Below are 22,916 nucleotides of genomic sequence, written 5' to 3'. Positions count from 1 at the left end.
TGGGGACAGCAGACTGGGATAGGGAGAGATTGAATATGCCCATAAACACACCAGCCAGCTGGTCTGTGCATGCTCTGAGGACGCGGCATCTGGACCGGCAGCTTGCGAGGGTTAACATGTCACTTTATACACAGAAGATCTCCGCTAAACATAGAATCAAATGTTTTATCCGTCTCTGTGTGACGGCAGATGCCAGACTCCAAATAAGTGTCATTATGTGCACAACATTGCACAGGTCTTATTTTCACGATTTAGTTATGTCTCTTCTATATTGTTGTACATTAATATTAGTTTGACAATTAGGGGGTTCAGTCCAGTGTTGTGATAACCCGTTTCTTCAATATTTATCTATAATAATTGGTAGTTCTAAGTACTTATTTTCTCTGTTTTTTTTATTTTTCCACAGTATTTAACAGCGGTACACAATAGGAGAGAGACAGACAATATCTCCTTTCGTTGTTAACATCAAAACATAAAGGAAAAGGGCAAAGTACGAGAGTCATGCTATTAATTGTCCAAAGTAGGGATGGAATGTGAGCTAGTGAGGTAGGCTGCAGTGGGTTTGCTGGTCAATACATATACTGAACATGTAACCACAATAATGGTAGCCAGTAAATCAATTAATAAAAATTTAATATTGACAAATTAAACAGAAATTGTAGACCTTTAATCTTTTCCAACATGTCAGACACTTTACTTCAAATAAGTATGAAACATTTCACAGTGTTAACTTTCTCTTTATCGCTGGTTGTTGTACATTTCAGAGCCTCTTCAGTGTGGATGAGGTATAGCATACATTTTCAACAATAAAGACTGCACTTCCAGTTTGTGTTCTTCACTCTGTTGAACTCTTTTGTCTTCATTCCTAGGCACAGCACATGGAACCCCCGTTGGCATGCAAAACATTCAATCTAAAACAAAACAAAGCATAACACGTTATAAATAATAGCAAATATCAATGCAGTATGTTGAATTAGCCATCCATTGTGTTATATCATAAATTGTCTTGCATGCCGTCACTGTTGTCAAAAGATTATAAACATGTTAAATAAAGTTACTAACCCAGTCAGTCTTTGGGCCGCATCCAGGTTCTTTATCAGTGGTACACATTAAGAAGTTGTTGGCTTTGTTGAACTCTGAAATCATAGGCATGAACTGAACATATGGCTGTCCCACATAACTACATAAAAATAAAGAATTCACATTTACTTTGAATTAAATGTCATTACATACCAGACATTTTTAGTATATCCTCAGCCATTTCTTTTTGCAGTTGCTCCATGTGTTTTTGAAGGTTCTATATCAGTTTGGGATGTTGGGGAAGTTCTGTGCAACTTCCTTGGCCATCTACACCAAAAAATAAAATAGAGTTTTTGACCTAATTGTCACATAACAGCTAAACATTCATTATTGAAAATATACCTATCAAACCTGCATTACAAAGACCCCACAGCTGAAGGTGTCCTGCTGCATGGTGTGAGTTATTTCCCCTCCTTTCCACTTTATGTCCACGCAGTCGTCTTTTCCATGGCAGGATCTTCTCATTTTGAAGTATTCTCTTTTTTATGGAAACATAATGGAATTCTGATTAGTTACAGGCAAATGAATACACAGGCCAAAACTGTATGCTGATTTCCTTATCACTATAATCTAGTAGATGTCATTTCCTTTATGCCCCATTCTACATACAGCCTAAATTATAGCCACTGAACCATTCACAGGACAATAATAAAAGTAGCATATAGGATTCAACCCTATCCCAGAGTGAATAAATGTAGAGTGACCGTTTCATCAGTACGTGCTTAAAGAAAGTCATATCACAAAGATCACAGATGACAGTGCCCACCAAATCTATGACAATTGAGAATGAATTGTAAGCACCAAAGTGTGTTAAAGTGTGTTTGTCAAAATAATAACTGAAAATGTCAGTTGTTGAAAATAATACTTCTATTTGCAATAGCAATTTATGATATATGCAGTTGATGAATATTCCATGTACCAACTCTACATGTAGAACGGACATAAGACATTCCCACATACAGTATTTTGTTATTTCTATTATTTTTTATTTCACCTTTATTCAACCAGGTAGGCTAGTTAAGAACAAGTTCTCATTTACAACTGCGACCTGGCCAAAATAAAGCAAAGCACTGTGACACAAACAACAACACAGAGTTACACATGGAATAAACAAACGTACAGTCAATAACACAATAGAAAAGTCTATATACAGTGTGCGCAAATGAAGTAAGATTAGGGAGGTAAGGCAATAAATAGGCCGTAGTGGCGAAATAATTATAATTTTGCAAATAAACACTGGAGTGATAGATGTGCAGAAGATGAATGTGCAAGTAGAGATACTGGGGTGCAAAGGAGCAAAAAAAATACAAAAATATATAAATAAAATAAATAACAATATGGGGATGAGGTAGTTGGATGGGCTATTTACAGATGGGATACGTACTGGTGCAATGATCTGTAAGCTGCTCTGATAGCTGATGCTTAAAGACAGTGAGGGAGATGTGAGTCTCCAGTTTTAGTGATTTTTGCAATTTGTTCCAGTCATTGGCAGCAGAGAACTGGAAGGAAAGGCGGCCAAAGGAGGAATTGGCTTTGGGGGTGACCAGTGAAATATACCTGCTGGAGCGCATGCTATGGGTGGGTGCTGCTATGGTGACCAGTGAGCTGAGATAAGGCCGGGCTTTACCTAGCAAGGACTTATAGATGACCTGGAGCCAGTGGGTTTGGCGACAAATATGAAGCGAGGGCCAGCCAACGAAAGCATACAGGTCACAGTGGTGGGTGGTATATGGGGCTTTGGTGACGAAATGGATGGCACTGTGATAGACTGCATACAATTTGCTGAGTAGAGTGTTGGAGGCTATTTTGTAAATGACATCGCCGAAGTCAAGGATCGGCAGGTTAGTCAGTTTTACGAGGGTATGTTTGGCAGGATGAGTGAAGGATGATTTGTTGTGAAATAGGAAGCCAATTCTAGATTTAATTTTGAATTGGAGATGCTTAATATGAGTGGAAGGAGAGTTTACAGTCTAGCCAGACACCTAGGTATTTGTAGTTGTCCACATATTCTAAGTCAGAACCGTCCAAAGTAGGGATGCTGGACGGGCGGGCGGGCAGGTGTGGGCAGCGATCGGTTGAAGAGTATGCATTTAGTATTACTTGCATTTAAGAACAGTTGGAGGCCACGGAAGGAGAGTTGTATGGCATTGAAGCTCGTCTGGAGGTTAGTTAACGCAGTGTCCAAAGAAGGGCCAGAAGTATACAGAATGGTGACGTCTGCATAGAAGTGGATCAGAGAATCCCCAGCCGCAAGAGCAACATCATTGATGTATATAGAGAAAAGAGTCGACCTGAGAATTGAACCCTGTTGCACCCCCATAGAGACTGCCAGAGGTCCGGACAACAGGCCCTCCGATTTGACACACTGAACTCTATCGGAGAAGTAGTTGGTGAACCAGGTGAGGCAGTCATTTGAGAAACCAAGGCTGTTGAGTCTGCCTATAAGTTCCTAACTTCCCTGAAAAGTTTCATATCACGGGGGCTATTCGATGCTAATGCGGTACGCCACAGGATGTTTTTGTGCTGGTCATGGGCAGTCAGGTCTGGAGTGAACCAAGGGCTATATCTGTTCCTGGTTCTACATTTTTTGAATGCGGCATGCTTATTTAAGATGGTGAGGAAAGCACTTTTATAGAATAACCAGGCATCCTCTACTGACGGAATAAGGTCAATATCTTTCCAGGATACCCAGGCCAGGTCGATTAGAAAGGCTATCTCGCTGAAGTGTTTTAGGGAGCGTTTGACTGTGATGAGGGGTGGTCCTTTGACCGCAGAATCATTACGGATGCAGGCAATGAGGCAGTGATCGCTGAGATCCTGGTTGAAGACAGCAGAGGTGTATTTAGAGGACAGGTTGGTCAGGATGATATCTAAGAGGGTGCCCGAGTTTACGGATTTGGGATTGTACCTGGTAGGTTCCATGATAATTTGGGTGAGATTGAGGGCGTCTAGTTTAGATTGTAGGATGGCCGGGGTGTTAAGCACATCCCAGTTTAGGTCACCTAACAGTATAAACTCTGAAGATAAATGGGGGGCAATTAATTCAAATATGGTGTCCAGGGCGCAGCTGGGGGCTGAGGGGGGGCTGTAACAAGAGACAACAGTGAGAGACTTATTTCTGGATTTTTAAAAGTAGAAGCTCTAACTGTTTGGGCACAGACCTGGATAGTATGACAAAACTCTGCAGGCTGTCTCTGCAGTAGATTGCAACTCCACCCCCTTTGGCAGTTCTGTCTTGGGGGAAAATGTATACACATACATAGAGGCATTTTTCAGCTATGATTTTACCACTCAGAATCCAGAATGGATATGACAATGGGGCCAGCACAGGATGTAAAACACCCTTACAACAATCTACTTTTTGATCTTCTTGACCTCTTATCTGGTAAACTGCTACTATGTATCAAGAAAAGAGCCCCAATTAGAGGTTAGTGTACTCCAGTAAAAAAGGGCTGGTTTAGATTAACCTGTTATGGCTAGGGGGGCAGTATTTTCACCGCCGGATAAAAAACGTACCCGATTTAATCTGATTATTACTCCTGCCCAGAAACTAGAATATGCATATAATTATTAGCTTTGGATAGAAAACACTCCAAAGTTTCTAAAACTGTTTGAATGGTGTCTGTGAGTATAACAGAACTCATTTGGCAGGCCAAAACCTTAGAAGATTCCATGCAGGAAGTGCCCTGTCTGACAATTTCTTGGCCTTCTTGATTATCTCTATCCAATACAGGGGATCTCTACTGTTACGTGACACTTCCACTTCCGGCTCCCATGGGCTCTCAGAAGGCGGCAAAAAGCTGAATCGTGGCTTTGCAGGCTCTGGCTGAAAAACATTAGCGCGTTTGGATAGTGGCTGGTCACAGTACTGTGAGACTCAGGCTCGTGCACGAGTCGACTCCATGTTTTATCTTTGAACGAAAACCACCACTCCCGGTCGGAATATTATCGCTTGTTTACGAGAAAAATGGCATAAAAATAGATTTTAAACAGCGGTTGACATGCTTCGAAGTACGGTAATGGAATATTTCGAATTTCTTTGTGACAAAATGCGTTGTGCGCGTGACCCTTCGTCAGCCTTGGATAGTGTCTTGAACGCACGAACAAAACGCTGCTATTTGGATATAACAATGGATTATTATGAACCAAATCAACAATTGTTATTGAAGTAGCAGTCCTGGGAGTGCATTCTGACGAAGAACACCAAAGGTAATCAAACTTTTCTAATAGTAAATCGGAGTTTGGTGAAGGCTAAACTTTCTGGGTGTCTAAATAGCTAGCCCTGTGATGCCGGGCTATGTACTCAGAATATTGCAAAATGTGCTTTCACCGAAAAGCTATTTTAAAATCGGACACCTCGATTGCACAAAGGAGTTCTGTATCTATAATTCTTAAAATAATTGTTATGTTTTTTGTGAACGTTTATCGTGAGTAATTTAGTAAATTCACCGGAAGTGTTCGGTGGGAATGTTAGTTCTGAACGTCACATGCTAATGTAAAAAGCTGGTTTTTGATATAAATATGAACTTGATTGAACAAAACATGCATGTGTTGTATAACATAATGTCCTAGGGTTGTCATCTGATGAAGATCATCAAAGGTTAGTGCTGCATTTATCTGTGGTTTTGTTTTTTGTGACATTATATGCTAAAAATGGGTGTCTGATTATTTCTGGCTGTGTACTCTGCTGACATAATCTAATGTTTTGCTTTCGCTGTAAAGCCTTTTTGAAATCGGACAGTGTGGTTAGATAAAGGAGAGTCTTGTCTTTAAAATGCTGTAAAATAGTCATATGTTTGAAAAATTGAAGTTTTTGTATTTTTGAGGAATTTGTAATTCGCGCCACGCCTATCATTGGATATTGGAGCAGGTGTTCCGCTAGCGGGACGTCTAGATGTAAGAGGTTTTAAAAACTATTGCCCTATGTCCCCGTTCATAGGGGCATGAGAGACTAGTCAGTGGTAGAATTGAGTTGGCACTTTATTGGCCCAAACACCCACAGACCCTGAAGGTTGAGGTTACTCATGGACAGTAATTAGTAATACAAAAAAAAATGCATTGATGCATTGTGTCTTCTATCTGTCCAAGAATAGGATCTAAATTGTTAGGAAATATTTGTTCCCATAAATACAGAGGATGTCTCTCCTCATACCTCTGGCACTTTAGTCAGACTGCCAGACTGTGTAAAAACTTTATGATGGGGCCGGCAACGGAGTTCCCTGTGACTAAGCACCACGGAGACCAATCAGGAGAGAATACATACAGGTCAAGGGTGCCAATTGAAAGTCAAGGGGTGTGTCTGTGCCTTTTGGATTACTCTCTCTTTACAGAGAACCCCTGTGGTTCGAGTCAAAAGCTACCCTTCCCCTTTCAGTCTGCCTGCGCATGTCTGAAAGTGACAGAGCCAGCAGCCAAGAGATTTTTTGAAAGTATGTCATAAAAAAGTATTACACTTATGAATGTAGGTAAAATGCTAATATGTATTAGATCCAGTACAATGGAATAACTAAGACCTGAATTTGAATGCAGGGTATTCCGATTCCTCCTTCTCTTTCTGTCCAGCAGGGTCAACCAAAAACACTTGATGGTTCATGCAGATACTGGGGAAGCGATATAGAAATGTATTGATCCCTTAAATGATTTTACTATTAAATGACCCATATCACAACCCTCATACCACTTCACAAAAATGTACCTAAATCAATTTTGGAAAAAGGATTTTACTCACAAAAGACATAGGAATGTATTTTTCCAGTTAGAAATAGTAGGCCATGCATCAAATAACTATGTTCATCAGAAAAAGGAACCCTCTTACAGTGAGGGAAAAAAGTATTTGATCCCCTGCTGGTTTTGTACGTTTGCCCACTGACAAAAAATGATCAGTCTATAATTTTAATGGTAGGTTTATTTGAACAGTGAGAGACAGAATACCAACAAAAAAATCCTGAAAAACGCATGTCAAAAATTTTATAAATTGATTTGCATTTTAATGAGGGAAATAAGTATTTGACTCCTCTGCAAAACATGACTTAGTACTTGGTGGCAAAACCCTTGTTGGCAATCACAGAGGTCAGACGTTTCTTGTAGTTGGCCACCAGGTTTGCACACATCTCAGGAGGGATTTTGTCCCACTCCTCTTTGCAGATCTTGTCCAAGTCATTAAGGTTTCGAGGCTGACGTTTGGCAACTCGAACCTTCAGCTCCCTCCACAGATTTTCAATGGGATTAAGGTCTGGAGACTGGCTAGACCACTCCAGGACCTTAATGTGCTTCTTCTTGAGCCACTCCTTTGTTGCCTTGGCTGTGTGTTATGGGTCATTGTCATGCTGGAATACCCATCCACGACCCATTTGCAATGCCTTGGCTGAGGGAAGGAGGTTCTCACCCAAGATTTGACGGTACATGTCCCTGTCCATCGTCCCTTTGATGCGGTGAAGTTGTCCTGTCTCCTTAGCAGAAAAACACCCCCAAAGCATAATGTTTCCACCTCCTCCTCCAAACACGGTGAGTTGAGTTGATGCCAAAGAGCTCCATTTTGGTCTCATCTGACCAAAACACTTTCACCCAGTTGTCCTCTGAGTCGTTCATTGGCAAACTTGAGCTGGGGGACCTTGCGGGCGCTGCAGGATTTCAGTCCTTCACGGCGTAGTGTGTTACCAATTGTTTTCTTGGTGACTATGGTCCCAGCTGCCTTGAGATCATTGACAAGATCCTCCCGTGTAGTTCTGGGCTGATTCCTCACCGTTCTCATGATCATTGCAACTCCACAAGGTGAGACCTTGCATGGAGCCCCAGGCTGAGGGAGCTTGACAGTTCTTTTGTGTTTTCCATTAGCCTATAATCACACCAAGTATTGTCACCTTCTCACCAAGCTGCTTGGCGATGGTTTTGTAGCCCATTCCAGCCTTGTGTAGGTCTACAATCTTGTCCCTGACATCCTTGGAGAGCTCTTTGGTCTTGGCCATGGTGGAGAGTTTGGAATCTGATTGATTGATTGATTGCTTCTGTGGACAGGTGTCTTTTATACAGGTAACAAGCTGAGATTAGGAGCACTCCCTTTAAGAGTGTGCTCCTAATCTCAGCTCGTTACCTGTATAAAAGACACCTGGGAGCCAGAAATTTTTCTGAATGAGAGGGGGTCAAATACGTATTTCCCTCATTAAAATGCAAATCAATTTATAACATTTTTGACATGCGTTTTTCTGGATTTTTTTGTTGTTATTCTGTCTCTCACTGTTCAAATAAACCTACCATTAAAATTATAGACTGATAATTTATTTGTCAGTGGGTAAATGTACAAAATCAGCAGGTAATCAAATACTTTTTTCCCTCACTGTATGTATGCACTGCTGCATTTTGTAAGTTGTCTGCAAGTGGCTTGTTGTGAATGCACTCAGATATCAAGTCATTATCAGGTTCTGTAAACTGCATTCTAATACTCAACATAGAAGGATTTGTCTTAATGTACAGTATGTGAAAGGGATGCTATGAAAATGATTATTTCACCTTATCAAGCTCACTCTGACTGACAAATCCCTGCATATTACTGTGATTAAAAAGAGCATATGAAACATTGTTTTTCATGAGGCCTACCTGTGCGCCTTACTTTAAGCACCTCTGTTTGAACACCTCTCCTGTCCTTGATCCATACCACATACAGCCATTTGCAGATCTTTTCAGTGCCCATGTGTAAGATAGTTATTGCAAGGCTGGAACATTTGTTAACTTCAAAAACATTTTTAAACACCCATGTGAAATGAAGGCCTACAAAGCTTACAGATTTAAGTCTAATAGCATGAAATGAAAGTAGACAAACATCAGAGTGTGCAATATAGAAGGGTAGTCAATAGATATTCTGAACCTTGTTTGAGGCCTTCCCTGTGGCTCAGTTGGTAGAGCATGGTGTGTGCAATGCCAGGGTTGTGGGTTCGATTCCCACGGGAGGCCAGTACAAAAAATAAAATTAAAAATTAAATTAAAATGCATGAAATGAAATGTATGCAATGTATGTATTCACTACTGCAGGTTGCTCTGGATAAGAGTGTCTGCTAAATGACTAAAATATATATATATATATAAAAAAAAAGGTCAGTAGGTCACATGACCAAGGAGCTATTGAAATTGCACATTTTGAAAAATTCATGTAAATTCTTGTGAGATGAAAATGGACAAACTAAAGGGTGTGCAATATAGAAGGGTAGTCAGTTGACAATCTGAACCTTGTTTGAGTCCAGTAGGTCATATGACCAATGAGCTATTGAAATTAAAAAGTGTCAATAAATTATTTAAAATAGTGCGAGATGTAAATCGACAAAATATACATGTGTGCAATGTTTGTCTATGCCTTCAGGTTAGCTAGAACCAGTTTTGAACGTTTTAGGAGTAATGATTAAATAGCTATTGAAATGTGAAGAATTTGATTTGTCACTATGTTGACGGTCCCTAACTGCTGTTGGTGGACGTAACAGGCGAATATCCGTCGAATATCCTTCTTTACCTCGGTATGACTGCATTAGGCCTATTTCAATCATTTTGAAATACATTTCATGGTCAATCAATTGAGTTATATTTTTCAACTTGTAGGCTACTGTCTGTAATTTGTCTCAATGTGCGTAACCTAACATGTGCGTAATGATGTGCCAAATCGGTGATTTAATAAATGTTTATTGGGTGTGCATTAGAATAGGCGCTAATAGCTGTAGGCGCTAATATCGCTCTGGGAGCTGATTCGTCGTCATTATTGTGAAATAATTATAATGCAGAAAGCTGATCCAAGAGCAGCGCTCCCTTTCTTTCGATCCTATCACTATCGACACGCTCCAACGAAGCACTTGCACCGTTCTATCTGCGAGGTGTTTTGGGAAACGCTTATTACATCTTCGGCCGTTGTTGGAAAGATGCATCGTTAAAACACTCTGAGCCTAAATTCCATCGGGAAACCGGCCCCAGGTTGATACATCAGCACTCTTGTTCAATTGCAGAACCTTTAGACTACTGTTACTTCAAAAATGTTATATGAGAGTTCAAATAATGGATTGATATATGACGACTATAAATTCAAATGTAATGCATTGTCCTGAGTATAAATTGTAATAATATAGTCATTGCATATTTGCAATCTCAAAGCTGTTTATCCTAGCAATGGGGTGTATCTTCTCACAAGGTCGTTGTCTCATTGAGGCATAGGCTAATATAGATTAATAGTATGTAGGCTTAAAATAAATGAATCACAGATCCTTGCCCAGCTGCGACCAGGTCACGAACTTGTCAGTGTACTTTATTATTGAACTTTATTGAAACGTTTTCAAGGCACACCAGCCAGTTATTCGAACCAACTTGATGCGTAGGCCTACATCCAGAGCCATATATAGCCTATATTACTCTACATACATCACATTCCGTAAATAGATGGAGAGATCAGTGAAAATGTTTGTTGGGATTGGACACAGCTGGATGGATCGCTGTAGCAAAACATATTTCTTGTCTTCTTCGCAGTGGTTATGCTACCAGTTATTTTTGTTAGGAGGGTATAAACTAGGTATTTATTGGAGATCCGTGGACGCCTTGTTCAGTGTCGTGATATTTAAATGATTTGATTCACATATTGATAACAACATTGTAAGGTTTATATCACATTATCGAAACAAGTATTTCAATACCGCCATTATAATATTTCGTTGTTACTTTTTACAGTAGCCTAGTTCAGTAGTAGGCCTATGGGCCTGATAAGAATAAGAATCAAATATGCTATTCATTGTTAATTTAGGCTATATTAATTATTTTGTATGAAATCGTAGGCCTCGCACAATGATGATGACGATGATGATGAGGAAACACACGCGTGTAAAATCTTATTTCCCCAACCCTAGTAGCATGCGAGATTAAGATTGGGATTCCAGCGTCCTCGTAGTGACTTTTGATTGATTAGCTACATCATAAAGGGTCATTTCTACACCGGGGTAATCTTCGCTGTAGCCCAAGCACTGTGTGCGTTTGTGTGGCGGGGTTCTACCGACCTCTCGCTCCTTTGATTTTCAGGGATTATGGATGGAAATGTAACACCAGATTAATTAACCGGCAACAATAACGATAGTGTAATACCGGTGCAGTTATTGTGGGATTTTATGTGTAGGTTTAAGCATTAATTAATAAATACTTTTTGGAGAAGGTCTTCATTTAGTGCAATTTAATTTCAGCAAATTTGACTAAAGTGGAATGGTCAAAATTGTGAGTTCTACATTCACTGACTTAAACCATTTCTAATTTCACTTTATTTGATAATTGGGCCAGCAGTCACATTTGCTTGTATTTTACTCACAGATAAATAAGTAGGCCATTTTGTCGCAAACATAATAGGCTATGGAGGCAAGGGGAAATATATTATAATTGAAATCGTTTATCAGACATCATTTTACATGTATTAATTTTGAAAAGGGCTGTTTCGTTTACCGAGACCTGAGAAATATAACCAAACAAATGAAACGTAGGCCTATCATTGACTGTCGACCGACTTAATTCACTTCTCAAAGTCGTTGTAGTTACACGCAATCAATCGTGTCTCAATCGATTGATTGCATCGATAGCATTTCCTGTTTAAGTGAAGTAAAAATAAAAAGGGCCATTCAACAGCAGTTTTCTCTGTCTTTTTTTCTCCAAAATGTTTACACCAGCTCTCCAGAACAATTTAAACGTGCTCCAAATGTTTCTCTTACATTGGGCTGGACAAATTATTTCATATGGTGGGTACAACGCCTTTTTTAAGAGCAATTAACTGTGACTACACTTGTAAAGAAAGCCCGCATTTTGGAGTATTTCTTCCCAGATTGTTGCCGTTTTCCTGCGGTGTAACACGGTAGGCACAGCGGCTGGCCCAGACCCCGGAAAATAGGTGTGCTGCAGCAGCAATATCCGTTTTTCATTTATTTTTTAAGCTACAGAGCGTCAATCCAATATGCTAATCGATAAAAAAATATATATATTTTTAAAGCCCATGGCTATGCAGAGCAGCGAACATCAATCTTGGAATTGATTGATTTTAAATGAAATGTAAATGCATTTGTGCATTTCATATTTTTCTATTAACTATTCCACGTAGGCCTATATATTGGCATTTACACATAGGCTACATACACTACATGACCAAAAGTATGTGGACCCACGCCCTTCGAACATCTCATTCCAAAATCATGGGCATTAATATGGAGTTGGTCGTCCCCCCCCCCTTTTGCGGCTATAACAGCCTCCACTCTTCTGGGAAGGCATACCACTAGATATTGGAACATTGCTGCAGGGACTTGCTTCCATTCAGCCACAAGAGCATTAGTGAGGTTGGGCACTGATGTTGGGCGATTAGGGCCTGGCTCACAGTCGCGTTCCAATTCATCCCAAAGGTGTTCGATGGGGTTGAGGTCAGGGCTCTGTGTAGGCCAGTCAAATTCTTCCAAAGTTGGAAGCACAGAATCGTCTAGAATGTCATTGTATGCTGTAGCTTTAAGATTTTGCTTCACTGGAACTAAAGGGCCTAGCCCAAACCATGAAAAACATCCACAAACCATTATTCCTCCTCCACCAAACTTGACAGTTGTCCCTATGCATTTTTGCAGGTAGCGATCTTTCACCAAACTCAGATTCGTCTGTCAGACTGCCAGATGGTGAAGCATGATTCATCATGCCAGAGAACACATTTCGACTGCTCCAGAGTCCAATGGTGGTGAGCTTTACACCACTCCAGCTGACGCATTATGCATGGTGATCTTAGGCTTGTGTGAGGCTGCTCGGCCATGGAAACCCATTTCATGAGGCTCCGGACAAACAGTTCTTGGGCTGACGTTGCTTCCAGAGGCAGTTTAGAACTTGGTAGTGAGTTTTGCAACCAAGGACAGACCATTTTTACCCAGTTCAGCACTCAGCGGTCCTGTTCTGTGAGCTTTTGTGGCCTACCACTTTGCGGCATTTCCACTTCACAATAACAGCATTTACAGTTGACCGGGTCAGCGCTAACAGGGCAGTCATTTTACAAACTGACTTGTTGGAAAGGTGACATCCTATGAAGGTGCCACCTTAAAAGTCACTGAGCTCTTCAGTATGGGGCATTCTACAGCCGATGTTTGTCTATGGCGATTGCATGGCGGTGTGCTCGATTTTATACAGTTGTCAGCAACAGGTGTGGCTAAATAGCCGAATCCACTCATTTGAAAGGGTGTCCACATACTAGTGTATTTCTTTATTCCACATGGTCAGGGCCTTGTTTCCCAGAGCCATCGTAGCATTAAAATCATTGTTAGAATCTTCTTACAATGTAGCTTTAGTAGCCAAGGTGTTTCCCAGAGCCTTGTTTCCCAGAGCCTTTGTTAGTAACGTGGCTCTTAAAAACCTCCACATATCTTCGAGTGATCCAGACCACTCGTAGAGTAGCCAAAGAGCATCATTAATGTTTTTTTTGCCCTTCCTCGTCACTTTATTCACAGATTTTCACTAAACATAAAATCAAGATCTGTCTGACTGTATTTGTAGTCAACTTCGTTTTGAAGTTATCGGAAGTCACAAAGTTGCCAAAGTATTTGCAATTGTTACAAACAAGTAAAGGATAAAATGATGTGTGAAATGAAAACCGACATGACGACATTAAACGATACACAGGCTAAATGGGCCTATACAGGCTATTTCAATCATATCAAAATCAAGTTCATGTTCAATCAATTGAGTTCTAGTTTGTAACTATGCTACTGTCTGTCATGTTTCCCTCATTGTGTTTCATGATGTGTGACAACATATGCGCAATGATGTGCCCGGTCTGTGATTAAGTGCATTATTAATTGTTACGCATAATAAGCTATCTAAATAGCCTATTTGCAGCCATGGGTGGTGATATCTCTCTAGGAGCTGATCTGCCTATTGTGGAATAATTATAATGTTAAGGTAAGATTTGAATAGAGAAAGCTGATCCGAGAGCAGCACTGCTTTTCTTTCGATCCTATCAGCATCAACACATGGTCTAATGACGCACTTCGTGAATGTTCTCTCTATGTGCTTGTTTGGGAAACACTCTTAAAAAGTTGCCACGTAAATAACAATGCATCTGGTACGATCATCGTAATGCTTAAGTTACATCGCAACTGGGAAACGAGGCTCATGCCAAACGTCAATGACGGTTGTAAATGCAATTTATCATGAAGAGGTTGGCTTAAGCAAGTATTGAACCATGCATGTAGTTAGTATAAAAATAGGTAGGCTAAGCGATGATCTTAACCAAAGGGAATTTATATTTCCCTTTGGTTAAGATCATTGCTGAATATTTGAATAGGTTTCGCTGAATAGGGTTAGGCCTATAGGCTACTCATAAACATGGTGTAGTTCAAAGACATATGTTAAATGCACATTTTCGTTTTTATATGCTAAATAAGAAATGTCAATAAATGTGTAATCTAATCCTATCGCATTTTATAAACCACATTGTGATATACCCAGACAGCAGCTGCCTGCCCCTCAATCTTTTTTTATCTTACATATATTTCCACATTTTAGGCTATATGGACTAACTGTCTCTGACTGCGCCTTAACACAGGAAAAAGTCTGTCTAGGATTAGCGGTCAGATTTCCCATTTCCCATATACGCTCAAGGTCTTCAATCCAATCAATGGCTAATGATTATCAAGGCAACTTCACGGACCGCTTTTGGAACTTCATTAGCAGGAGTACAAAGAGGGACCAGTCAGTGCAGCGCTACGGGTAGGCCCGCTCCAGTGCATCGGCCAAACACCTTGACTCGGGGTGGTCTGTTTGTGCTCCCTACTTAAACCAACTGAAAGGGAAATATTCTAATTACAGATTCATTTAGCCGCTGTGCAGGACAGGGCATTGGTAAATCTTGACATTGTAGGCTAAATGTTGGTGAGTGATGGACGAATAGATCCCCACATTTGTCGTTTAAAACGTTTTTTCTCTCTGTAAGTCTGTCCCTTTATAAATGCTTACTGTATCCCCAGTGTCGACACTCGACAGGCTGGTAGTTCTTTAATGCGCAGTCACAATAGCGCCGAGCCAGAGCGCGAGAGGGGAGCGGAGAGTAGGCAGTTCTCTGTGTGTGGTGGGGGGTAGCCTGCAACCTGGAATTTCCACCACCTTCCAGTTACCATGTTTACTCTCCCATTTCATTGGCTGTGGCAGAATTACTGTTCACATATGTACAATACTCCCATAATTCACAAAGCCCGCGGCCCCACTTTTTTTATGTCGCTTGACTGCTCTGTCCCAAATCCTGACGACAAGGTGTTTAATTTCACATATAATGCACAGCTCCGTTATCTCTGCGTTACGCATAGTCCCGGGTGCCCTTTCCACCTTGGATACAGCTTGTGTTTCAGCCTGTGTCGGGGAAAACTGCACCGGAGTCGCGGACCACAGACCACACCAATCCCATATTGTTTGAACTGGGCCTGCTGGGTCACGCCTGATCCCCATTCTAGCTCTAATTTCTTCAGAGCTTTCAACTAACCAATGATGGGTTGAAACTGTATGAGAAAAGCCTCAATGATGAGGATGATGGTGGTGGTGGATGACTATGAAGATTACAATCATGGTTATCACCACCAACTCCACCCTCATCATTACATCCTACATGCCTAAATTCATTAATAACTAAATATATACTACTATTATAAGCCTTATAATAGCCTACATCGTTAGTAATTATTCATTCTAAAGCAACATTTGTTGTTTTAAGAATTGGCGTTTTAATACTAACATAGGCCCACTACTATTTTACTCCTTGACCTTGATAAAGATGAATGTTATGATAAGAAGTAGTGCCCCCAGAACCATGGATGTCTGAATATTTCTATCCACTCCACAGTCAGTTTATTTCATATGTCACTGATCAATAAACTTGACTTAATGATAAATGCCCCCATGAATGCAGGCCTAGGTAGACTACGTTCTGTGTGGTGCATGCGTCTAACTGTATGTGTTACAAATGGTAGCAGGTGAATGTTGAACTTTTGTTGCACACACATATCCAGATGATGCTGCGTACCCCAGATGATACTGCGTACCATTTTGCGCAGTGACGCTGTAGGTGTGTATGCAACAAAAGTTCAACATTCACTTTCTGCTACCATTTCTGTCAAGCCGTCTACGCATACAGTTAGACGCATACTTTCGATAAATCCAACAGATGCCCCTCACCGAACGCACTGCAACTGCCTCTGCAACAAAACGTTACAAGGCAAACGCAGCGTTTCATTGGAAATTAATGTCATGCTTCACCATTTGGCAGTCCGTCGGACGAATCTGGGTTTGGCGGATGCCAGGAGAACGCTACCTGCCCCAATGCATAGTGCCAACTGTAAAGTTTGATGGAGGAATAATGGTCTGGGGCTGTTTTCATGGTTTAGGCCCCTTAGTTACAGTGAAGGGAAATCTTAACTCTACAGCATACAATGACATTCAGTGCGTCCAACTTTGTGGCAACAGTATGGGGAAGGCCCTTTCATGTTTCAGCATGACAATGCCCCGTGCACAAAACGTGGTCCATACAGAAATGGTTTGTCAAGATCGGTGTGGAAGAACTTGACTGGCCTGCACAGAGCCCTGACCTCAACCCCATCAAACACCTTTGGGAAGAATTGGAACGCCGACAGGCCTAATCGCCCAACATCAGCATTGCTCTTGTGGCTGAATGGAAGCAAGTCCCTGCGGCAATGTTCCAACATCTAGAGGAAAGCCTTCCATGAAGAGTGGAGTCTGTTATAGCAGGAAAGGAAGGGACCAACTCCATGTTAATGCCCATGATTTTGGAATGAGATGTTCGACGAGCAGGTGTCCACATACCTTTGGTCATGTAGTGTATGTAGCCTATGTGTATATGCCAATATATAGGCCTAAATGGAATAGGTCATAGATAAATAACAAATGTACAAGATAATGCAGAGCTTTTGTTTTATATTTAATTTTAAATCAATCAATTCAAAAAACGTATTTTGCTGCTGCAGCCCGGATTGCAGCAGCACATCTCTCTTCCGGGGTCTGGTCCTGCCGCTGTGCCTACCGTGTTAAAACTGCAGGAATATGTGAAGAAAATACAACAAAATGCGGGGTTATAAAGCCATCACGTTGAGCTCGTAAAAGGCAGACGTTTAAATGACGCACAAAATGTATTCCACAATGAACGGGTGCCGAAGAGCAACACTCTTCTTTACAAGGATAGTCTCAGTTAATTGCTCTCAAAAAGGCGTTGCACCCACCATATGAAATAATGTGTCCAGCCAAATGTGAGAGAGAAATTTGGCGCACGTTTAAATTGTTCTGGAGAGCTGGTGTAAACATTTTGGAGAAGAAAAGACAGAGAAAACTGCTGTTGAATGGCCCTTTTTATTTTTACTTCACTTAAACAGGAAATGCTATCGATGCAATCAATCGATTGAGACACGACTATTGATATTCCCAGTCGTCAGTCTATCGCTCTTTTAGACACCCAGGAGTAGGCTAAACAAAGTAGCACTGATACATGAAATGAACACTAACCTGTCGATTGTTGGCTCAATGTCACTCGGTTACAGTGAGAGTTTTTGTAACACCTGCGTAATAACTCTCTGTTTGGCAACATAAGATTCCACCAACAATGTTTTCTCAATGTTAGATTAATAGTTGAAATTACTAAATTTGTCACAATGGCTATTTTAGAGGAAATGTGGACGCCTTGTCAACCACATGGCATGTTGAATGCATGGTTGACTTGTACTGCTTAAAATGAAATGATCAATTATGGTTGGTGATTGTAGTCCTGTGCCGATGTAGATTGTAGTCCTGTGCCGATGTAGATTGTAGTCCTGTGCTGATGTTTTTTTCCATACGTTTCTAAATATAGTATCAAGCATTGGATGTAATATGCAATTGCAATATTTGGTGAATATTCAAGTCCCCTTGTTACTTAGGCCCATTCCATCTTATCCCCAATACTACCATAATAGCCCAATAATAAAAACAAATTGGGCCTACTACTAATAACAATAATAAGTAATGAATGAATACTATGACAAAAGTATTATTATTATTATCATGTATTATTTAATTAATATTTATAATAATTTCGTATTGGTGTTCAATCAAGGCTTTGATCCCACCCGTTGTTGATCCCAACGGTCTTAATGGGTCTTTATCTTCTGTAAAGGTACCCTTTTCCCGTTTACAAATCACAACATGTAATTCGCTCCGAGATCAATCTCCTGGTCATGCAAGTAATCATGCAACTCGTTTCTTTTCTAGGACTATGTTTTCAAATAATATGCTATACATCCATTTTTACGTAGTTTTTTTAATGAACATAGAATTCCTGATTTGGTTTTACATGTAGGTCTGTGAATTAAAATCTATCTACATGTTGCGTCGAAGTAGTTGAAAGTAATAATAATAACATTAATCCTTACAATATAATAAACTTAATTATTATAATAACAGTGATACAGCAATGTGGTTTATAATAATAATAATTAACTGCATGCAATAGGACCAATAATGAAATTAACTTCAAATGCGAATAATGGATTATGCCGAATATCCATGCTTTTTGTTGTCAGATAGGCCGATACTTTCCTGATATTTGCTTGACTAGATATGTTATTTTCTTAACTGCTTCAATTGAACAGTAATCATACATGTGGATTAGTACAGAACTATAGGAATATTCGCCTTTCTTTCGTTCAACATCCATATAGTTCACTGTAAATATTGTATTAATTCATACATACGGTAGCCTACAGACTTACATATTTCAATTGCTTAGCTGCGTTATGGGCTGCAGAATAGGCTATAGAGCATATAACCAAACCTCCAACTAAAATCGACCGCACACCTAACATTGCCTGTTAATATGCATGCAACGAGCAACAGACGCCTGCTGTCATACACACGGCATGTCTGAATGCCATACATGCAACGTAAAACAAATGGAAGGCAAAATCATACTTACAGTTGAAATTCACAACCTATTCCTCCTCGCTGGGTTTACCTGGAGTCCTTGGGAAACAATGGCGCTACATGTTTTCATTCATGACTTTTTAGTAGCTAAGTATGACATCTGCGCCATAGTGCACGGAGAGGATAGGTGTACAGAAATAAATAATCGTTTAAATTAAAAATACATTGACTTAATATGTTTCCTTTAGAAATACAATTCATTGAAACCAGCCCGCTCATGTCCCTTGTCCCGTCTATTGAAAGTCGGCGGCTGCATGCATCAACAGCTGTCGTTTCGTGTGGTTAGCTCCGGGGCAAAGCGTGCAACATTTTCATTACGGAGAGCTATATCATAAATTCACTGCTAATCTACACCTGTTGTTTACGATGCATAGACTCCAACGTATGCATTTCAATTAGTGGAGTCAAAAATAACCCCTTGCAGAACGTGACATTTGAGTAGCCTACATTGAACACAATGACAGATGACACGTCAATGGCGTTATTTGTAAATATAGTCTAAACATATTTTGAGATAGGCCCTATTCTATTACAGATAGGCTATCTTTCTCGTAATTCATTATTATAGCAATACTAATAATGAGAAGAACAACGGTAACATTAAAGCCATCATATTCATAATCATAGCCTAATAATAAATAGGCTGATAATAATAGCCAGTAATAACAATAGTAAGCTATTTCTTTTTTTGTTTTGTTATTGTTTTTACTTTACCTTAAATGAGATTTGTGATGTGATCATTTTGAATGATCAGTAGTGATATTTGTTAAAAGTTTAGGGATGCGACCTTGACCCCATCACATAGGCTATCATGCTATGTCCATTGCTAGTCCGGATCCCACGGGTTTGCGAAAAAGAATTTGTTGCTCTTAAAGGGGTAGTCAAGAAGGTGCCGGTAGTGGCAACAGCGGTAGTACCGGAGAGGGAGGGGGGAGGAGGAAAGAGATAAGAGATCTAAAGGGGAGAGGATAGGACAAAAAGTGATAATGATGAATACATTGCAAAGTTTTTTTTTTGTCCCTGACGAGGGTGTCAGATTGAACGGCCCGTGCGCATGTGCGAAGGTGTCCAAACTGACAATGCTTGTGAGATGAAGATAGTGTTGTTGCTGCTTCTGGGCTCACGGAGGACGAGAGGAATCTACAAGCCGACAAGATGAGATCCAAGGCTAGGGCAAGAAAACTGGCCAAAAGTAGGTATTTTTCCCTTCTTACGCTTTCGGTCGGCGGCTCGAACTCTCGTCACCAATGTGTAATTGTCATTTATCAGTTCCTTTGGGGGACGGGTCTTTGTCCTCGTAGATATCATTTCGCTCTTCATGTGAATAGTAACCTTAAAACATCCTAGTTCGTGTCTCCAGCCTTCTCGCTGTTGCAGCCTCGGGTTCGCTTGTTCCCAACGTCAGAACTTTCATATGTGCTGAGAAACACTGCTGGTGGATTTGTATATATGAGATATATGAAATATATGAGAGAAAAAACATTTCCATACAAACTGCGCAGTGGACTAGTTTTGATTTATTTTCTCAGACGTTAGAAACGGCGAAGAATCGTTACCCGAAAGTTAGCTAAAAGTTTTCGAAAGGGATAGTAACTTTTTTATTGAGTTTTTCCAAGTCTTGTGAAATAATATTCCTGTCTTTTGAAATAGTGGGCGCTCTAGCACTACTCATGGCGAAAGAAGGAGCACAGAATAGAGACCGAGTTGTGCGCACATTCCGCACAAGCTTCATTGACGACAAGTGGGAGACGTTCAAATGTGAAATTGGAAAGAAATGGCTGTTTTTATGAAGCATTTTAGCCGTCCGTTTTACCTTAGAAGAAAATGCATTCACGAAGTCGTTTTTTTCCCCTCTGGCCGCTAAAGTACTATGGTGCATTGTTCCTCTTTCGGGGAATGGCAATCAATAATGCTTCTTGTGAAAGAAGTTACTTTACGGACTGTTGCTGTCCTCATATATGGAAAAAAGTCATTACAATTTATGTGAACATCGTGTAGATGTTTGTGTATAAAGAAGGATGTTTCTCAGCTTGGATTCTGATATCTTTCCGATTGCTTTGCTTATTGCGCATGCATGAATACAGTTGGCTTTTTCTGTAAATGTATATAATCAATTTACGTGTTATTTGTTTTCTGCATAAAAGGTAAAGCAATAATGTGTGTTACACATATTTTCAGACTCGAACGAGGATTCATTTTTTGTTTTGGGTGTTATCAATTATTTCAAGATGAGTTTCAATTATGGACATGCAGCAGTTGGTCATTGCAAATGCAGAACTTCGAGCAGATGAATGCTTAAACCAGTGAGGGCTCGGTGAAATGTATAGCCTAATGAATTTAATCCATCAGCAGCCTATTAACGAATCTGAACGCATAAGATATTTACAATTATTTAAAGAAGTCGTTTATTTTAATTTTAGCATAGGCCCCTGAAAAACATTGTATATGGCCTTTGTTAATCCAAAATCAACATTTTCAGATTTAAGGCATGTTACATTTCTAATGAAGGCATATTGGTTGTTTATATTTCACCGCTATGTTAACAAACATGGTGAAATGACCGTGCTGTGAACGAGTAGCCTAATACGTTGGTTGTATACCTCCTCCATTTTCTACGCATTATGATCAATCATTTGTGTCAATGAGGACAAGGCAAGTAAACATTTCAACAGTTACATATTGTGTTTGGAACCAGAAATAAACTATTACATTGTAAGCAGCGTTTTTTGTAATTGTGCTTGTATATGTTTGGTTCAAGTTTTTTAATTGTCGGTGTCACGCGCGGACATTTGTCAAGTCTTTGCAAAGAGAAAGTAGGCCCAGCACTCAGGGAGAATCGTTATCAATTCAGGAAGGTCTTTTCACAGTAAATAAAATAGACCTTGATCTTATTGCCTTTTAATCCGAGTGCTATTTAAAAGAAAAGCCTGCATGACTGAGGAGACCTCTCACTCGGCGAGAATTATTCACTTCTTGCTAAGCTTTCAGACCTTAGCGACCCTAATTTGTCTCGCCTTGTGCTGTAGTAATAAGTTGGAACAAAGAAGTTATAAGCAAAAAGAAGATCATATAAATATGACCTTGTGATATTTAAAGCTGGGTCCGAGTTGTTGACAACATTTAGGCCTTACGCCTACAGGATACTTGTGCAGTTACAGAGGCTATACACACCGTGGGATAATTGTCATACTCTACCTGTAGAGAAGTCCTATAGCAGGCTGCACTTATTACATTTCTCCCCAAACTGGCATCATTTAATTAGTGGTGGCACCTTTTGATTTCGACAGAGTTGTCATAGTCCTGATTAAATCGAAAAGGGCCTGATTTAAGGAGATTTATACAGACTTGCCGGTCCAGAATCCTCAAATCCATAGGGATTCGGCTCTCAGAATCGCCTCCCTGAGCGGTGTAGAAATGGGTAAGCTCGCATTGATCAATAAATGCTGTGGCGGCCCGGTATTTCCCCACATGTACAGCATAGGCCTATTTGGATATGTAGTGATATCTGAAAACACTTTTACATGTTTACATGAAAATGTTACATGGCATCATAGCCAGGTGGCCTGTAATTTAGATGATTGTTTTTTTAGTTTGTTTATCTTATAGCCCTACCTTTTTAGGTAAAATATCTCTTTCGAAATGTCACAATTTATTATTATTAGGCCTGTTGTTGATTATAACAATTATTATTATTATTATTAATATGATTGTTATTGTTATCATTATTATTATTACACTTTTATATACTCATTTGAGTCATATGCTATAGCCTAAGGTATTACAATACAATCTAGGTCATATTTTGGTGGCAATATTTTAAATGGTATTTTGTTCGCTCTTGTCATTCGAGGAAGGATAAAGGG

At 40.0% G+C, this 22,916-nt stretch overlaps 1 protein-coding gene and 1 long non-coding RNA gene across 11 annotated transcripts in view; one reads left to right on the top strand and one right to left on the bottom strand.

Moving 5' to 3' along the window:
• Window positions 1–645: 645 nt before the first annotated feature.
• LOC106566954 (uncharacterized) lies at window positions 646–19,994 on the bottom strand. The gene is made up of 6 exons (XR_001319978.2): window positions 19,768–19,994; window positions 19,046–19,092; window positions 1,432–1,558; window positions 1,234–1,347; window positions 1,063–1,136; window positions 646–911 (listed from the first exon to the last, which is right to left on the bottom strand). It is a non-coding gene; the product is annotated as an uncharacterized lncRNA (long non-coding RNA).
• Window positions 19,995–19,999: 5 nt separating this feature from the next.
• Window positions 20,000–22,916, top strand: part of LOC106566953 (histone-lysine N-methyltransferase PRDM16) — a 421,112-nt gene continuing 418,195 nt past the window's right edge. For all 10 annotated transcript variants that reach the window (XM_045693333.1, XM_045693334.1, XM_045693331.1 and 7 more), the window contains exon 1: window positions 20,000–20,245. In XM_045693333.1, the coding sequence (XP_045549289.1) occupies window positions 20,209–20,245 (37 nt within the window). In that variant the 5' untranslated portion in view covers window positions 20,000–20,208. The remainder of the gene's footprint in view (window positions 20,246–22,916) is intronic.

This window comes from Salmo salar, chromosome ssa13 (genome assembly GCF_905237065.1).
Source record: "Salmo salar chromosome ssa13, Ssal_v3.1, whole genome shotgun sequence".
In the NCBI taxonomy this organism is placed as follows: Eukaryota; Metazoa; Chordata; class Actinopteri; order Salmoniformes; family Salmonidae; genus Salmo; species Salmo salar.
This window is presented reverse-complemented; position numbering and strand designations above follow the sequence as displayed.